This window comes from Oncorhynchus mykiss, chromosome 13, assembly GCF_013265735.2.
Source record: "Oncorhynchus mykiss isolate Arlee chromosome 13, USDA_OmykA_1.1, whole genome shotgun sequence".
Lineage (NCBI taxonomy): Eukaryota > Metazoa > Chordata > Actinopteri > Salmoniformes > Salmonidae > Oncorhynchus > Oncorhynchus mykiss.
The window spans coordinates 54,925,494-54,942,106 of NC_048577.1; the positions used below are offsets into that span (position 1 = coordinate 54,925,494).

Here is a 16,613-nt window from a genome sequence, read left to right on the forward strand (position 1 = left end):
TACCAAGTATCAAATCTGGTTGGTATGAGAGAAGCACATTCTCTGACGAAACATCTTTACGACACTCATAGTAAACACAAACTGCTTTACAGCAGCACTAAACATGGTGTCCCAATTTAGCGGTGTTTTGCAATTGACAGATCTAGATGATTTTATCACTCCTTCCCAGGTAAATAACACTTAACCATACAACAATCATGTTATTAAACACGTTTTATATAATTTTAGCATAGGTATAATGTGGTTATTTTAATGTTAATGACTCACTGGTCGCCACTCTCAGTAGCTAGTTAGCTAGCTAGCTACTGTAGTTAGCTAACCTCTAAAGTACTGGCTAGCTGTCAAATAGAGTATGATCTGTCCAACTCCAAATGCGTATATTGTGTTATTGGCATTGCTGTGTAAATTGATTGAAGCAATGGTGGTTTCAATTGAACCCGCTTTTGTTCTTTTTTTTAACCTAGTTAACTCGTAGCGGATGCTGGTGGGGGAGCTTTAGGAGGACGGGCTCATTGTTATGACTGGAATGAGATCATTAGAATGGATTCAGAGATGTTGTTTCCTTCCAGCCTCCTCTACTACCTAGTTGCTTTGCGCTCTCGCTAGGTCATCGAAATGACATGTGACTCATTTGACTAGCTAACGTTAACTAGTTAACTTCCTAGGTTGAATAACTTAGCCAAAGATGTCCACTTGTATCTGTCATCAGACACACCATTAGTTCCTTTTACTTTAATTTAATTGGTTATTGTACTGTAAGCACGATGTGACTAAGCTAGCTAGTATTGTTTGGGATTGTACTTTCCCCCCTAAACTGATTGCTACTTGCTCCCCTTGTCCTTTCTTAGGAATGTGTGAAACCAGTCAAGGTGGAGAAGAAGCAAGGCCGATCTGTGGCTAAAATTCAAATAGAAGATGATGGGAGCTATTTCCAGGTTAAACAGGTGCGTATGCTTCAATGTTTCCCACATAGTGACCACAGCTGGAGCTGTGATGATGTTACATTGACTAACATGTCAACTGGCATGAGCCTACTTCACTGAGGGTGAATCTCAAAACGTTCTTGTTGCTCTTCTCATCTCTCCTTCACCTGAACTTGTTCTGAAGACACAGGATCGGTAAAAGCAATATGGCTGCCTTATGGGATTTGTTTTGTCAAGTACTTTCTCAAATTAATTTAAGCAGCAGATGCTACTTTTTGAGACAAACTTTTTCTTTCTCACTGTTAACCTACAGTACAATATTACTCCAACTTGTTCTTTGTGTCTCCAGGATGGTGGAAAGCAGAAGCTGGAGAAAGCTAAGATCACTCTGAATGACTGCCTGGCCTGCAGTGGCTGCATCACCTCAGCTGAGAGTGTCCTTATCACACAGCAGAGTCATGAAGAGATTTACAGGGTGCTACGCAGCAACAAGGTAGTGTATGTGTGTGTGTGTGTGTGTGTGTGTGTGTGTTGGCATCCATCTGAAGACCCACTAACAGGACCCACCAGTCATACTCAACCCAGCGTGTTTAGTGATGATGATGGTGTCTGTATCTGTCTCCTCTGTGTGTAACTAGTCTCCCTTCATCTCCCCAGCAGGCAGGTGTAGCAGAGCAGAAGGTGGTGGTGGTGTCTGTGTCCCCACAGTCCAGAGCCTCCCTGGCAGCACGCTACGGCCTGAGCAGCAGTGATGCAGGCAGGAGGCTCACCGCCTTCTTCAAGGGTCTGGGTGAGTGCGAAGGTTAAAATATAAATCTTTGTGTATCTGTGTAATATAGGACATCGGTTTATCTGACACATTAGTGAGATACATTATATTTAGATCAAATATACTGACTGTTGTGTTTCAGGAGTTCACCACGTGTTTGACACCAGCTTCAGCAGGACCTTCAGCCTGTTGGAGAGTCAGAGAGAGTTTGTGGAGCGGTTCCATCGGAAGGAGCAAGACAAGCAGGCCCTGCCCATGCTGGCCTCTGCCTGCCCAGGTAACCAGCTGTACCTCAACACCTTAACTAGCCCCTGATTATCTCCAGGTCAGAATCCTTCCAATAGAACTTCAGAAACCAGGGTCCAATTTCACAAAGTTCATCAGATTAGAAGTGGTGGGTACTTCTATTTGTCCTGTTTCACACATGTACAAGTGTGTTTTAATTTGAAATGTGTTTTTTGCATATCCCAACTCCCTCTGAGACACCCTAGGAGAGTGGGGTCACGGCCAGAAGAGGGAATAAGAGGGGGGACAGATAATCTCCTACTCTGAGACACTTTATAAATATAGGCCCTGGTCTCTTCCAGGTCCAGTAATAATACAGGCTTGTCTTCAGGTCCTGTAATAATACAGGCTTGTGTTGTCTTCAGGCCCTGTAATAATACAGGCTTGTGTTGTCTTCAGGCCCTGTAATAATACAGGCTTGTGTTGTCTTCAGGCCCTGTAATAATACAGGCTTGTGTTGTCTTCAGGCCCTGTAATAATACAGGCTTGTGTTGTCTTCAGGCCCTGTAATAATACAGGCTTGTGTTGTCTTCAGGCCCTGTAATAATACAAGCTTGTGTTGTCTTCAGGTCCTGTAATAATACAGGCTTGTGTTGTCTTCAGGCCCTGTAATAATACAGGCTTGTGTTGTCTTCAGGCCCTGTAATAATACAGGCTTGTGTTGTCTTCAGGCCCTGTAATAATACAGGCTTGTGTTGTCTTCAGGCCCTGTAATAATACAGGCTTGTGTTGTCTTCAGGCCCTGTAATAATACAGGCTTGTGTTGTCTTCAGGCCCTGTAGTAATACAGGCTTGTGTTGTCTTCAGGCCCTGTAATAATACAGGCTTGTGTTGTCTTCAGGTCCATTAATAATACAGGCTTGTGTTGTCTTCAGGTCCATTAATAATACAGGCTTGTGTTGTCTTCAGGCCCTGTAATAATACAGGCTTGTGTTGTCTTCAGGCCCTGTAATAATACAGGCTTGTGTTGTCTTCAGGTTCATTAATAATACAGGCTTGTGTTGTCTTCAGGCCCTGTAATAATACAGGCTTGTGTTGTCTTCAGGTCCTGTAATAATACAGGCTTGTGTTGTCTTCAGGCCCTGTAATAATACAGGCTTGTGTTGTCTTCAGGTCCTGTAATAATACAGGCTTGTGTTGTCTTCAGGCCCTGTAATAATACAGGCTTGTGTTGTCTTCAGGCCCTGTAATAATACAGGCTTGTGTTGTCTTCAGGTTGGATCTGCTATGCAGAGAAAACCCATGGAGAGTTCATCCTGCCCTACATCAGCTCCACCCGCTCCCCACAGCAGATGATGGGCTCTCTGGTGAAGGGCTTCTTCGCTGGCCAGCAGGTTGGTCGGGGCTCATTGACACTAGAGTCCTGCATAGGTCTGTTTTTTGGAGCTGCACCCACCCCGCTCCAGCCACATAAATTCTGAGCCTACCCGACATCAAGAGAGATCTTTCTGTGCAATCCGACCGAGCCGCATAAAATTGTTCCGCGAGTTGATCCGTCAACCCGCCAAATAACATCTATTTATTTAGTGTTTGTGACTCCTGTGTAGTAGGCTAATATTCTTCTTCCCTGCATGAATGAATTTGTCTGCATGTCTATTCAACATGAATTAAGAACCATATATATTTTTTCTTCACTATGCAATGCGTCACATTGACAACTCAAATTGCTTTGTAAAAAGGAGCCTTCCAATTAACCTTCTTACCTCATGAAAGCCTGTAGAGCCTGTAGCCGACATAACGAAACAAGACCTTTACATTCAATATTGTTTAGATAATCAAATAATTGAATTGAAACTTAAAGGGGGAAGTTAGGGAAAATGGCACACCACAGCTTACAGAAAACAGTCGCTTTTAAACTAGGGATTTTGTGGTTACTTGAGGTAAGACAGTAATTCTGCTCATAGATTAGCCGTATATAAACTACACATTGACACATCCAGCCCAAAGCGGGAGGTTTAAAAAAGATTGACAAGTCACTAAAGTACTTATTCCCAGAATAACTTATTTACTAGGCTGCACTTTTACCAGCAGCACTGGTTTAAATGTTATATGTCCTGCGTACGGTCTACATGTACGACAGCCTGAATTAACACAATCATCCACTAATAATGACCTGAATTATCATAAACATAAACACATACCTGCTTGCTCTTTTTGCAGGCTGTGCATCCATCTAGCGAGTTGTTGACCGTGTCCATAATGACTCGCGCAGCACCTGTTTCCACGATTGTGTATTCCTCCATCAGAACTTGTCTTTCTTTGTCCTGTTACTTTAGCCATTTTCGCATGGAGAGAGGCTAGCCAGGGGAAGTCAACTTGGCAGTGTATTCTTACGTGGGGGAAGGGAACATAAGCTCTACATATGGACAAATAAAAATGTTTCAGCACGACACAAATAATGGACAGTTCCCTGCTGGTAGCCTTCTATGTCCGCCTCACCGCTCACAGAATGGAATTCACATAATGCAAAACGACCAGCTCCTGGGTTTGTAAAAAAAAAGAAGTGTTTTCTTGATTTAAAAAGCTTCTGACCTGCAATATAATTGTTCTGAACCGGAAGCCCCCCAATAATTCCGCCAGCTGATGATGCAGGAGTCTGACATTCAGCGATGAAGACTGCAGGGTTAAATATCTAGATGTTAGTTTTGGAATAGACTAAATGGAGTCAGGTGATCTAGATCAGAGATGGAGAGTAACGTTTAATAGATGATAAGAATTTGTGTTCATTTTGGATGGTGATTCCATCATGTCTGTATAGTAGGATGAGATCTTCTAAGAGATATGACTGACAGGTGTGTGTTGTTGTTGTTGCAGGGCCTGAACCCACAGCAGATCTACCATGTGACTGTGATGCCCTGCTATGATAAAAAACTGGAGGCCTCCAGGCCTGACTTCTACCTGGAGGAGGCTGACACCAGAGAGGTGGACTGTGTCATCACTTCAGGTAGGGAGGACATGAAACCACTATGGCAGATAGTATTCAAAGTCTCTGTGTGTGTTTTCTGTTTGGAATCACATTTTTAAATATACATTTTCTGATGTCTGTTTCTGTTTATTTCATGACAGGAGAGGTTCTGAAGATGCTAGAAGAAGAGAAAGTGTTGCTCAGTGATGTGGAGCCAGCCCCATTAGATACAATGTAAGGGTTTGAACCTCATCTTTTACCTATAAATTAATACATACGTGTGTGTCAGGAGAACTCCAGAAGGGGGGGGGGGGGGGGGGGGTGTGTGTGTGTGTGCAGCGTGCGTCAGAAGAACTCTACACTTGCTGATGTGTGCATGCACTGCAGGTTCAGCAGTGTGTGTGGTGATGAGTTGCTGGGCCATGCAGGGAGCGGTTCAGGAGGATACCTCCATCACGTGTTCACACACGCTGCCAGACAGCTGTTTGGAGAGGAGGTGAAGGAGCTCACCTACAAGACACTCAAGTAAGTCAGTCTGGCCCTGCAGTATTAAAGCCCTGTTAGGAGCTCACCTCTGCTAATTGGTTAGCTTTCACTTAATTGTGTCAACTGTGAAATAGTGCAGGCAAAATACTCAGTCTCTCTTCATTTCCATGAGATGTGCAGGGAAGTCTGTCTCTGCTTCCTATCAGCCATGGATGTATAGATTTGTTGAGAAGAATAACCCTGAGATTAGAGCATGTTTAAGAAACAGCGTTTCTGATTGGACAAATCCAAGTTGTCCTTCCCTGTTTCAGTCTGATTTATTGTATTTGGTGCCTAATGAACACAACCCTGATTAACCTGTCCCCTTTAGGAACAAGGACTTCCAGGAGGTGACCCTGGAAAGGGACGGTGTGGTCGTGCTGCGTTTCGCCACAACCTACGGTTTCCGCAACATCCAGAACCTGGTGCAGAAACTCAAGAGGGGAAAGTCACCCTACCACTTCGTAGAGGTCATGGCCTGTCCGTCAGGTGAGGAAAGGGGAGGCTTTGTTTGTTGGTTTATATTTGTGTTTAATATAAACACAAGATACTATATACAAATGCATGTTTTTTTTCATCCCACATTCAAGTGGGTGGAATTGAATTATGTCTCGTCCATTGATTTGTTTACTGCTATGGTTGAAGTCTCTATTCTACATCTGCACAGAAGCTACCACAGGCAGCAGCTAGTGTTAGAAAGCACACTGCGTGAATTCCCCTGGGGAATGTTTCCTGTTTGTAATTCATTTTTTTGGTTCAAGTCAAAGTGAACTTGTAAAACCAGTTGTGTGTTGTGTTTCCTCACTGTGTGTGTATACAGGTTGTCTGAATGGGGGAGGCCAGGTGAAGCCCTTACCAGAGCAGAACAACAAGGAGTTGCTGCAGCAGGTGGAGGATCTGTACAAGGAGGAGCGCCCTCTAGTGCCAGAGGAGGACCAGCACGTGGCAGAGCTTTACCAGTCCTGGCTACAGAGTGTAGGAGAGGAGAGAGCCAGGGAGCTGCTGCACACACAGTACCATGCAGTGGACAAGGCCACCAACGGACTCCTTGTCAAATGGTGAAGAAGAGGGTGAAAGGATGTTGAAGGGTTTCTGTAAGTGAATGGTCTGTCCTCAAGTGTCAGGGTGCATCTCAAGTGTCTAAAGTAGCCCTCTCTGTTTCATCTCCATTGAGTTTAACACAGGTTAGGTGGAAGCAACATGGCCGGTTCTTGTTGGGTATTTTCTGTCACCTGTCTTAGTTCTTTAATATCAGTAGAAATAAAGAAAAAGGCATGATGCACATACATTTTGTCTATTGAGATGCATCCCTATTCTAGGATTATTTGAACCATTTGAGTGAAATCACACAACTTGACCTTGGGTTAATGTTTATGCTCCATCTGTACTGGATGACTGAATTTAGCACTTTCCTTCACCGTCTCTTTGTCTCTCTCCTCTACCGTCTCTTTGTCTTTGCGGCTCTCTTTTCAAGTTTTCTACTCCGCTAGCCAGCACCTAGCCAGCACCTTGCCTAAATAGGTGTGCGTTAATTTTTCTTCTAGATCTGTCATTTATTTATACCAATATAAAGCCTGTATACATTCAGGCTATAGATTGTATACGCACAAGCTAATTCATACCAGACCACTGGTATGGTTGGGATAATTATTACTACATTTAAGTGTGCACTAATTATGAATACAGCAGCAAATTCTGTTATTTCTCTTGTATGCACTGAAAAGGATTTGGACTCTTGAAATGTTTTCTGATGGAATTCTAAAGAAATATTTTAGTTTAAATGAATATCATTTCTGCCTTATTTATAATAAATCTATGATACATATTTTGCATATTAAAATGTTAGTGTAACTTTCAAGTACGTTATTCACCATGCACCAGCAGTCATTGATATACATACTGACACGATACTGAGGAACCGTTTTAGCTGTAGAAATAAGCATACACTTTCAATATTTACATTCATGTTTTCAGTGTTTTCTTCCTTTGTATGGCATGGTGAGAACAAGAGGCACATACCTTCATACGGTATGCTGTCAGTTAAGCAGCTAGGTTCAACCATTTAATATGGACTAAGTAATATTAGCAATGTCAAAATATATTGCTTATATATTAAACTAAATGTTTAGCAGCTATTTTGTTATAGATATGTGGTGAAATGTTAATACAGAATGTCAAGCAAACATCACCGTTTTACCCTAAGAATTCTGCAAGCGGGTAATAGTCATTAGGGATATGAATCTCTCACAAATATGAAATTAATTGTTAGGTCAACAATAGAAACAATCTGCTTTATTGCTTTTTCTGTGAAGGAGACAATGGAGCTTTTAGTAAAACCTATGTATCACGAACTTCCCATTGGCACTCAAAGCCTGATATGTGTGTATGTATATATATATATATATATATATATGGAGCTTTTGATTAACAAAGAGCATAAGTTGTCTTATTTTCTATAGTATGAGAGATGTTTGGAAGCGCTTCAGTCTTGATTTTCTAAATGTCCAGCAATCACACTAAAGTAGCCCTGGCTTCTCTAAAGGGACTATACCCCAAACCTCGGAAATATTGTTGAGTGAATATACCATATTAAAATAATAAAACACTTGATAAGAAACCTTTATACAGAGACAAAAAGTCTAAATTAATTTACAAACATTGCACATTAAGACAATCTACTTATTCAAGCTTCACCCTGCTCTTTATAGTTTGGCTTTGCTTCTGCAGATGAGAATTGTTGGGGTTTATTAAAGTATTATTTTTCACATTAGAATATCAATACTGTATTCACTCTACATCAAACTGTACATTTCAGTAGATTCTTGAATCAATCTTCTGCAATACATATCAAATTGTATTCTGTAAATCCAGTTCATACTCCCATCTCTAGTCTTCCTCGTGACGAGACTACAATGTTTTGCTTGATGCTTGCATTAGGTCTACAAGCTAATGTACAGAATGTTGAAATGTAGTAAATACAGTATTTTATGTAGTGAATGAAACAGGTAGGAAATATTTTGCCATAGTTGTTAGTAACAAGTCCAGTGCACTGGTACGCATGTAGTGGAACGGATTTCACTAGACTCCATTCTGCAGTCAGTCCTTGGGGACCCGGAAGCCATCTTTCTCCTTACGGAGACTCCTCATGGTTTCAACAGGGTCATTCTGCCCAGCATGCTCTTGCACAGACTTCTCTCTGGAATAGAAAGCAAAGAATGTCACTTAAATTATTTCACTACATACAGAGTGAGCATTGGCACTTTCATTTCCATGCTAAAAAATCCTCTCCCTCATCTTCCCCGCATTCCTCTATGACACAAAGCTCAAGAGGGCATTTGTGGATTGTCTGATGCTCGTATAAGAGATCAGTGCTGCTTGAGCAAGTGCTTTATAAAAATGTCCATCACTAGTTGTACTTACTTCACTCTCATAAAGGGGTTGAATTTGAATTCTTCAGCCACAGTGGAGGGGATGGTTGGTTCTCCATTACTGACTTTCTCCTACGGATTTAATAAAAAGCAGATTATACATTTTCTTGATTACATTAAAGACCACCATGGCCATGTGTTCACACACAAAATGTCCAATGCAGCTGTTTTTCTCAATATCATTTCTGGGTAACAATTCAATAAATTAATGTGATTTTAATTGAAAACAATGGTCAAAAATAGCTTCTTATAGCAAAAGGGAAATGTCTAAATATTTAGCTATGACTGTCTTGGAGTGGTCTGAGTGGGAGGGGAAACCTGAACATTTGTTATTGGCAGAGAGGTTTGGAACCCTTTCTTATTGGTCTATTAACCGCATGGTGATTTCACCATGGAAGGCCAAAACTCCATCCTACCAAAAACAGCAGAAATTTCAGACAATCTTTTAAAAGCAGCTCTTACACTAAGGGCATTAATCATATTTTTTTTTACAATTTCACAGTATTATTCCAACCTCAGTGAGGAAATGTATATAAAACCCAGGGAAATCATGTGTTTGACTGCACTGGGCCTTTAATGAAATGTATCAAGATATACCTTTGCCCATGCTAGTTTTTTCTTGATGACCTCGTTGTCGGGCTCCACATGTCGAGCGAACTTCAGATTGTTGACGGTGTACTCATGACCACAGTAAACACGCTGGAACACAAACACACTATTGTTCCCATCTGCTGCGTGACTGTCGTGTTAACACGACAGAGTTTGTCAGCACACGTGCTTGGTCACATATAATGTAATAATAACTGACCGTTTCTAACCTATAAAAGACAGACACTGAATAGTGTTAATCCAGTAGCTGTCATTACATGTAAAGAAAGTTATCATATGTAGAAGTTAATTTTTAACAGTGTGATAGAGGTATATTTACTGTTTCAGGGGGCAGACGTCCCAGCACGTCTATCAATGCCCTGTACATCTGTTCAGCTGTACCCTCAAAAAACTTCCCACAGCCAGCAACAAACAGTGTGTCCCCTAAACAGGAAGATAACAAGGGTCAAAGGACTGCCATGAAAATCTGCTGATTTAATAATACATAGATAACTACTGTAGGTTTACTTAGGTAACTTATGTTTAATGATCAGAACTGTTAAGAGATTGATGTCCCCTATGACTGGAACTGCATTACGACGAGTCTATTCAGACTTCAATAGAGTTCTCCTAGATTAAAAAAAAAGAAAATTAGATCTCTCTATAGCCGAATACATGACACCCCTCCAAGTGTGTGTATTCGGCTATTTCAGCCACACCCATTGCTGACGTGTATAAAAAAAAAAGAGCACACAGCCATGCAATCTCCATAGACAAACATTGGCAGTTGAATGGACTTACTGAAGAGCTCAGTGACATTCAACGTGGCACCGTCACAGGGTGCCACCTTTCCAACAAGTCAGTCTGTCAAATTTCTGCCTTGCTAGTGCTGCCCCAGTCAACTGTATGTGCTGTTATTGTGAAGTGGAAACGTCCAGAAGCAACAACGGCTCAGCCGTGAAGTGGTAGGTAGACCACACAAGCTCACAGAACGGGACCACAGAGTAGCACATAAAAATAATCTGTAACACTCACTACCAAGTTCTTAATTGCCTCTGGAAGCAACACAAGAACCGTTTTTCAGGCGCTTCATGAATTGGTTTCCATGGCCTAACAGCCACACACAAGCCTAAGATCACCATGTGCAATGCCAAGCATTGGCTGGAGTGGTGTAAAGCTCGTCGCCATTAGACTCTGGAGCTGTGGAAACGGGTTCTCTGGAGTGATGAATCACGCTTCACCATCTGGCAGTCCGACGGACAAATCTGGGTTTGGCGGATAACAGGAGAACGCTACCTGCCCTAATGCAGTGTCAACTGTAAAGTTTGGTGGAAGAGAAATAATGGTGTGGGGCTGTTTCTCATGGTTCAGGCTAGGCCCCTTAGTTTCAGTGAAGGGAAATCGTAACACTACAGCATACAATAACATTCTAGACAATTAAATGCTTCCAACTTTGTAGCAACAGTTTGGGAAAGGCCCTTTCCTGTTCCAGCATGACAATGCCCCGTTCACAAAGAGGTCCATACAGAAATGGTTTGTCGAGACTGGTGTCAAAGACCTTGACTGGTCTGCAGAGCCGTGACTTCAACCCCATCGAACACCTTTGGGATGAATTGGAACGCCGGCCTCGTCGCCCAACATCAGTTCCCGACCTCACGTCATGGCTGAATGGAAGCAAGTCCCCGCAACAATGTTCCAACATCTAGTGGAAAGCCTTACCAGAAGACTGGAGGCTGTTATAGCAACAAAAGGAGGACCAACTCCATATTAATGCCCATGATTTTGGAATGAGATGTTCGACGAGCAGGTGTCCACACACTTTTGGTCATGCAGTGTACCTCAGGAATGGCTGAACGAACCAATTTGGAAAGAATGTGGTTTTAGGATATAAAATATAAGGTCTGAGGTTAACACAGGCTCAGGAGAGCTTATATGTTTTGTTCTACGAGAATATCAGTCAGTTAACATGACCTTTATGAATTATGAAGCCTTTATGTGCTGTTTTGATTACTAAATGCTTCAAAATTCACAAAGGGAGCTGACAGATGATCTCACAGAACAAAACGTATAAGATCTCCTAAGCCTGTGTTTAACACAGTTCTTATTTTCAGCTTTTATCCAAAACCCCTTTTAATTTCTCATGGGCTTTAGCCAACATGCCATTACTATTGCTCTCTATTACAGTAGGTGATACAGTCAAACTGGAAATATATCAGTAGCTTACCTGTGAAGACAGCTGGAGGCTCAGTGCTGTTGTCTTTGGTCACAAGGTAGCAAATGTGGCCAGTGGTGTGGCATGGCGTAAACAAACACTTGACTGTAAGTGAACCAACCTGGCAATGAAATAGACAGGTGTTTTGTTTTAGGTCTGTTATGGTTATTACATAGGTTATTCTGCTGGTAGTTACTCAGGTATAAAGGCCTTACTTTGAACGTGTTGGAGTGTTTGACTTTCTTAGTGAGGGCATCCACCCGGTCATCTCCTCCGTACACAGTGAGACCAGGCACTAGCCTCACCATCTTCTCATTGCCTCCCGCATGGTCCCTGTAGAGAGAAGGAGACAACGCATGGTACATGGAAATCCTATAATGTCGGTATATCTAATCTCAGTGTTATTGGACTGCTCACAATGGTAATTTCGCTGAGTCATTTGCACTGAGTGATATTCAAAACAATGATTGACATCTGGACTTACCAATGGTGATGGGTAGTCAGAACTGTTGTAAGTCTCACACCGTGCTTTCTGATAGCTTCTACAACCTGAAGAGACAATCAAATTATTATAAAATGTATATACATAATATCCTACTGTTGATCCATCAAAACAAACCTACAGCAGGCTATATTTCATTTCATACCTTCACTGGTTCAACTGGGTCTATGATGGCAGCTTCCTTTGACTCCTCATCAATGAGAAGGTACATGTAGTTGTCAGTGAGGGCTGGCAGCAGTTCTACCTTCATGTCGCTCTGCTCCACCAGTAAAGACTTCCTTATCGGGATATCAGGAGCTTCCTTGTGTAGAAGGGCTGCTTGGACGTGCGCAGGGGCTACACAATATTTACAATTCATCACATTAGACATAACAGAACTCACTAACCAATTTGTCATCGTAAAAATATAAATAGTTGCCATAATATTAACCAATCCATTTTCGTTGAAAAATACAGTTCACATACAGGGTAAACAGAAGGTAAACGTGCTTACAATGTACACAAGGGCTACGTGGTTCTTGGAGAACAGCCAAGTAAAGTTTAGCTATTGTAACCCTGTCAGAGAGAGCTTGTTCTCAATTTATTCAAGCTGTCATTCACATGAAAGTAAACAAGTAAGCCAGAGAACACAAAACCGAAGTACTATGGAGTAAGATCAGAATAATACATTAAAATAACTGGAATCCAATGGTTTGCAAATATTTCGATGCTGCCAAATTCTATGCGTAGCTAAGCCTTCAGTTCAGTCTGTGTGTGAGAGAATTGTAAGAGGAAATGCCAGACAAGGAAGGGGATGATGTAATAGCATCAGGGGCTTGCTAAGCGCTAATCAACACCAGTTAGCTAGCCCGGGACAGCTGCTTCAAATATATATGGCTGCTTTGACAGTAGCTAGCTAGCATTTGAATATGCTGTGTAAATTACAAATATGAAAGTTAGCTAACCTTACGTTGGCGTGCCATCAGTGACAGTTCGTTTAGAAACTTTCAGGGTTGTTATGTAGCTGTGTAAAGAACCTGAAAGATCGGGATGTGAGCGAAACATACCAATTTTATACGTTGCAGCGGCTCCAAGAACGCCAAGAGTGCAGGCACTCGCTACCAGTGACCTGTAAAACATAGCCAGCAACACTGTAGCTGTTTGCTAATATCGCAATCGCGTGTACAGGAACCAAACTCGTTTGGTTTAAAGAAGAGTTCCGCCTTCTTTAACGTTGACCTCCACAGATACACCAATCGAATGCGAGGGGAGTAGCTCGTGAATATCAGCTGATAGGCTGGAGAAAGCGAACCCACGGAACCTTACGACGTCATATTTGTAATCAGGTTGAGTTTGTAATATATATGCACTGATTTAGCTTCATTGTAATATTTATATAATGCATTTATTTCGTATCGAAATATCTCATATTTTTGAATGAATTTTTATTATGTAACACGTCAACTTTTTTTGTCCACTCTGGGATACCGTACGTTTGACAGGTTTGTTCAAGGAAGCTGCAGCGGGCAAAGGTCGTTTTGATGGTAAGAACTGCTTCGGAGCAGCTGTAGACTTGACAAGATTTCTTTACAATGACTTCACGAAATATATCTCGATTTTGGGAGTGGGGAAAGAAGATCATCTGTGTTGGAAGGAACTACGCCGACCATGCAAAGGAGCTGAATAACATCGTCCCAACAGAGCCCGTGTTGTTCCTGAAGACTCCATCTGCATATCTGACAGAGGGCTCACCTATCCTCATTCCCAAATACTCCAACAGTGTACACCATGAAATCGAGTTGGGGGTGGTCATCGGGAAAGGAGGCACCGCTATCCCCCAATCCTCCGCGATGCAACACGTCGCAGGGTACGCCCTGTGTTTGGATATGACAGCTCGGGACGTCCAGGATGACTGCAAGTCTAAAGGTCTTCCGTGGACTCTGGCCAAAGCGTTCAACACATCTTGTCCCGTCAGTGAATTCATCCCCAAAGAGCGGATACCCGACCCGGGAAACGTGAAGATCTGGCTCAATGTGAACGGCCAGATGCGCCAGAATGGCTGCACCTCTCAGATGATTTTCTCCATTCCCTTTCTCATCAGCTACATCAGTGAGATCATCACCTTAGAAGAGGGGGATCTGATTCTCACAGGGACTCCCAAGGGTGTATCCGCTGTGCAGGTGCACGATGAACTACATGCTGGCATAGATGATGTTGTCAGCATGACTTTTAAAGTTGGCAGACTTTGACAGATCATTAGCAAACTCTTAAAATCTGTGTTTTATGGTACATTTCTGTAATTTGCTTTTAATCCGAGCAGAGAGCTGGATGAAATGTATGGAATTACACTGGAGTCATTAGGCAGGCCTATTTCATGCAGAATGGCCACACTGATCAAGTACATTGTTGCATTTCTGAAACCAGCAGAGGGCAGTGCTTACTCAAAGATTCTAATACAGAATTACAATGTAGCCTATTAGACTAAAAAAATGTATTGATTTTACAATGGGAAATATGATAGATACAAAACTTGAAGTCTTGTTTTGAATTTCTGGTCCAGTAGATTTCACTAAATCAGATGTTCAATAAGTGGGCCAGGTGCTGATCTTAATCTTATCCTGACCTATTGTTGTTTTCTGCTCTAGACAACAGCCTCTACCACAGCACATCACTGTGATCACAGTTAGAATGTTCGCCTTAAAAAATCTTGTCTTTTTCTCCTGTTTGTGAGGAACATTGCCCATGGCATTTTGAACTCCTGTCTACTCTACTATGAATAGGAAAAACAATAATGGGATTTTTCTCTTACAGATCCAATCCTCTTCAAAGCCAAATCAGCCTGAAGAAGTAGTCACATTAAACATTTACAGCCTGTTAATTTATATTGGCGTGCCTTTTATCATCTCCAACATTTCACAGATGAAATTGAGTCTCCACTACAGTGTCACAGATGAGTGATTTTTAAGACGTGACTTATTGAGGGAGTTTAGGGAGGTTTTTGCTCTAGTTGTGTTGTGGGCCTGCTGCATGTTATCCCATTATAACAGTGGAGAGGAGACACCTGTGTTTTTTTGGAAGTGATCAGAGTATCAGACTTCTGGCCAGATGTAACTCCTTGTCACCCTCCATCTCCATGTGTCCACCATAGTGGCTAGTTGATATTGATATCGGAGCCAGCAAAGCTTGATTCGGGTCGGCAGGTTAGTGTGAAAATGGTATGATTTCTTTCAACCTACAACAACTCTCAACTGGAATGTTTCTTGTCATAGGATCAAACAAGCCTTTTCATTTAGCTTCTTTCCAGGAAAGGACTCCAGATTTTCAGGCTTGTGTAACTTCTGTCTGACTTGATTACAGTCCGTAATTTCTCAGTTTCTCAAATCCACAGTCAAATGTATCTTCTCATCTGTAACTGGCTCGCGCTGTGCGGCTCAACCGTTGTCTATAATGGCGGTAAATAAGGGCAGCGTAGGTCTGCCAGCTCTGCCCTCTCCGTAACCACGTTCTTCCAGGGGTTTTAACATCTGTTCCAGGTTGAATTACACTTCTCCCACAGGCCTCTGCTATCAGGATCAATCACAGTCTCAGCCTGTCTCTCTCTCCCTGTAACCTGAGTCTGTGTGTAGTATACACCATCATCATCCCACACCTCAGAGGCATTCTATCACCCAGCCTCACAACTATATGTCCCAGCAGCCTCCAGGGGACTAGGGTTATGTCCAACTTGTTCATCATCATGACAACAATGAAAGGTTCCGTTTTAATATGTCTTCAGAATCTCACTGTAGCTGTAACTGTACCCAACTATCGTCTATGATACAGTCTGGTGAACTATGATTGGGTTATAGCATATGCATGTGTACTCTTTCAGGTGCTCCTTTTTACGAGATATGATTATCGTCATCTTAGCTTATATGTGTCTGTGGGTATTATCCTCTAGTCTCCTCTCTTAGGCTTGAACAATAGGTTCAAGCCAAGTGTGGAGCCATGGCTTAGCATTCAGAACAGTGAAATGGCATGTTGTCATCGAGCGAGAGGCCTGAGAAGGTACACTTAACATTCTCAGGGAGTGGATTACCTGCAGTTAGACCACAGCGTGTCTTCAAACCAACCCAACACTCACACACTGACAGTAACAATGATGTCATTCATTGCAGGGCATCAAGCCAGTGGGGTAAAACATGAGCCAAAGAGTGAAGTCGCTCTTTGAAGAAAGGGAATCCCATTGTGAAAAGAAAACACATCATTATTTCTTTTGAGTGGGGAAACAAAAGCAATTCTGCTGTAGGGTATAGTTTTTGCATTTCTACACAAAAATAAGCCCCAAGTTAACATGACCAAATACTGACACACTCACTCAGTCACACAAGAAAGGTATCAGTTACCATTTAATTTGTCTGAAATGCTTCCCCTGCGTGTGAACGCAGAAGTGAGTGTGGTGGATCTTTAAAAGATGACAGGGCTGGTAGCTGTCATTCCAGGAGCAGGCAGAGGTGA

General features: G+C 42.2%; 3 protein-coding genes across 5 annotated transcripts; 2 read left to right on the plus strand and 1 right to left on the minus strand.

The window, feature by feature from the left end:
- Nucleotides 1–73: 73 nt before the first annotated feature.
- Nucleotides 74–7,929, plus strand: narfl (nuclear prelamin A recognition factor-like). 2 transcript variants are annotated; one of them, XM_036941557.1, is made up of 11 exons: nt 74–169; nt 849–944; nt 1,273–1,416; nt 1,581–1,713; nt 1,835–1,969; nt 3,193–3,311; nt 4,792–4,921; nt 5,044–5,116; nt 5,270–5,407; nt 5,739–5,896; nt 6,228–7,929. In XM_036941557.1, the coding sequence occupies exons 1-11, from the start codon at nt 104–106 to the stop codon at nt 6,467–6,469; spliced, it is 1,434 nt and encodes a 477-aa protein (XP_036797452.1). In that variant the 5' UTR covers nt 74–103; the 3' UTR covers nt 6,470–7,929. The 2 variants fall into 2 exon arrangements, with proteins under 2 accessions (XP_036797452.1, XP_036797453.1); XM_036941558.1 differs by having other exon boundaries at nt 1,584–1,713.
- LOC110486844 (hydroxyacylglutathione hydrolase, mitochondrial) lies at nt 7,673–13,342 on the minus strand. Of its 2 annotated transcripts, XM_036941559.1 has the most exons (10): nt 13,184–13,290; nt 12,631–12,692; nt 12,283–12,473; nt 12,120–12,184; nt 11,851–11,968; nt 11,648–11,756; nt 9,764–9,867; nt 9,433–9,534; nt 8,828–8,907; nt 7,673–8,603 (listed from the first exon to the last, which is right to left on the minus strand). In XM_036941559.1, the coding sequence occupies exons 3-10, from the start codon at nt 12,385–12,387 to the stop codon at nt 8,504–8,506; spliced, it is 783 nt and encodes a 260-aa protein (XP_036797454.1). In that variant the 5' UTR covers nt 12,388–12,473; nt 12,631–12,692; nt 13,184–13,290; the 3' UTR covers nt 7,673–8,503. The 2 variants fall into 2 exon arrangements, with proteins under 2 accessions (XP_036797454.1, XP_021414343.1); XM_021558668.2 differs by lacking the exon at nt 12,631–12,692 and having other exon boundaries at nt 13,184–13,342.
- Nucleotides 13,343–13,526: 184 nt separating this feature from the next.
- On the plus strand, nt 13,527–14,998 carry LOC110486846 (acylpyruvase FAHD1, mitochondrial). The gene has a single exon (XM_021558671.2). The coding sequence runs from the start codon at nt 13,709–13,711 to the stop codon at nt 14,363–14,365; it is 657 nt and encodes a 218-aa protein (XP_021414346.2). The 5' UTR covers nt 13,527–13,708; the 3' UTR covers nt 14,366–14,998.
- Nucleotides 14,999–16,613: the final 1,615 nt, after the last annotated feature.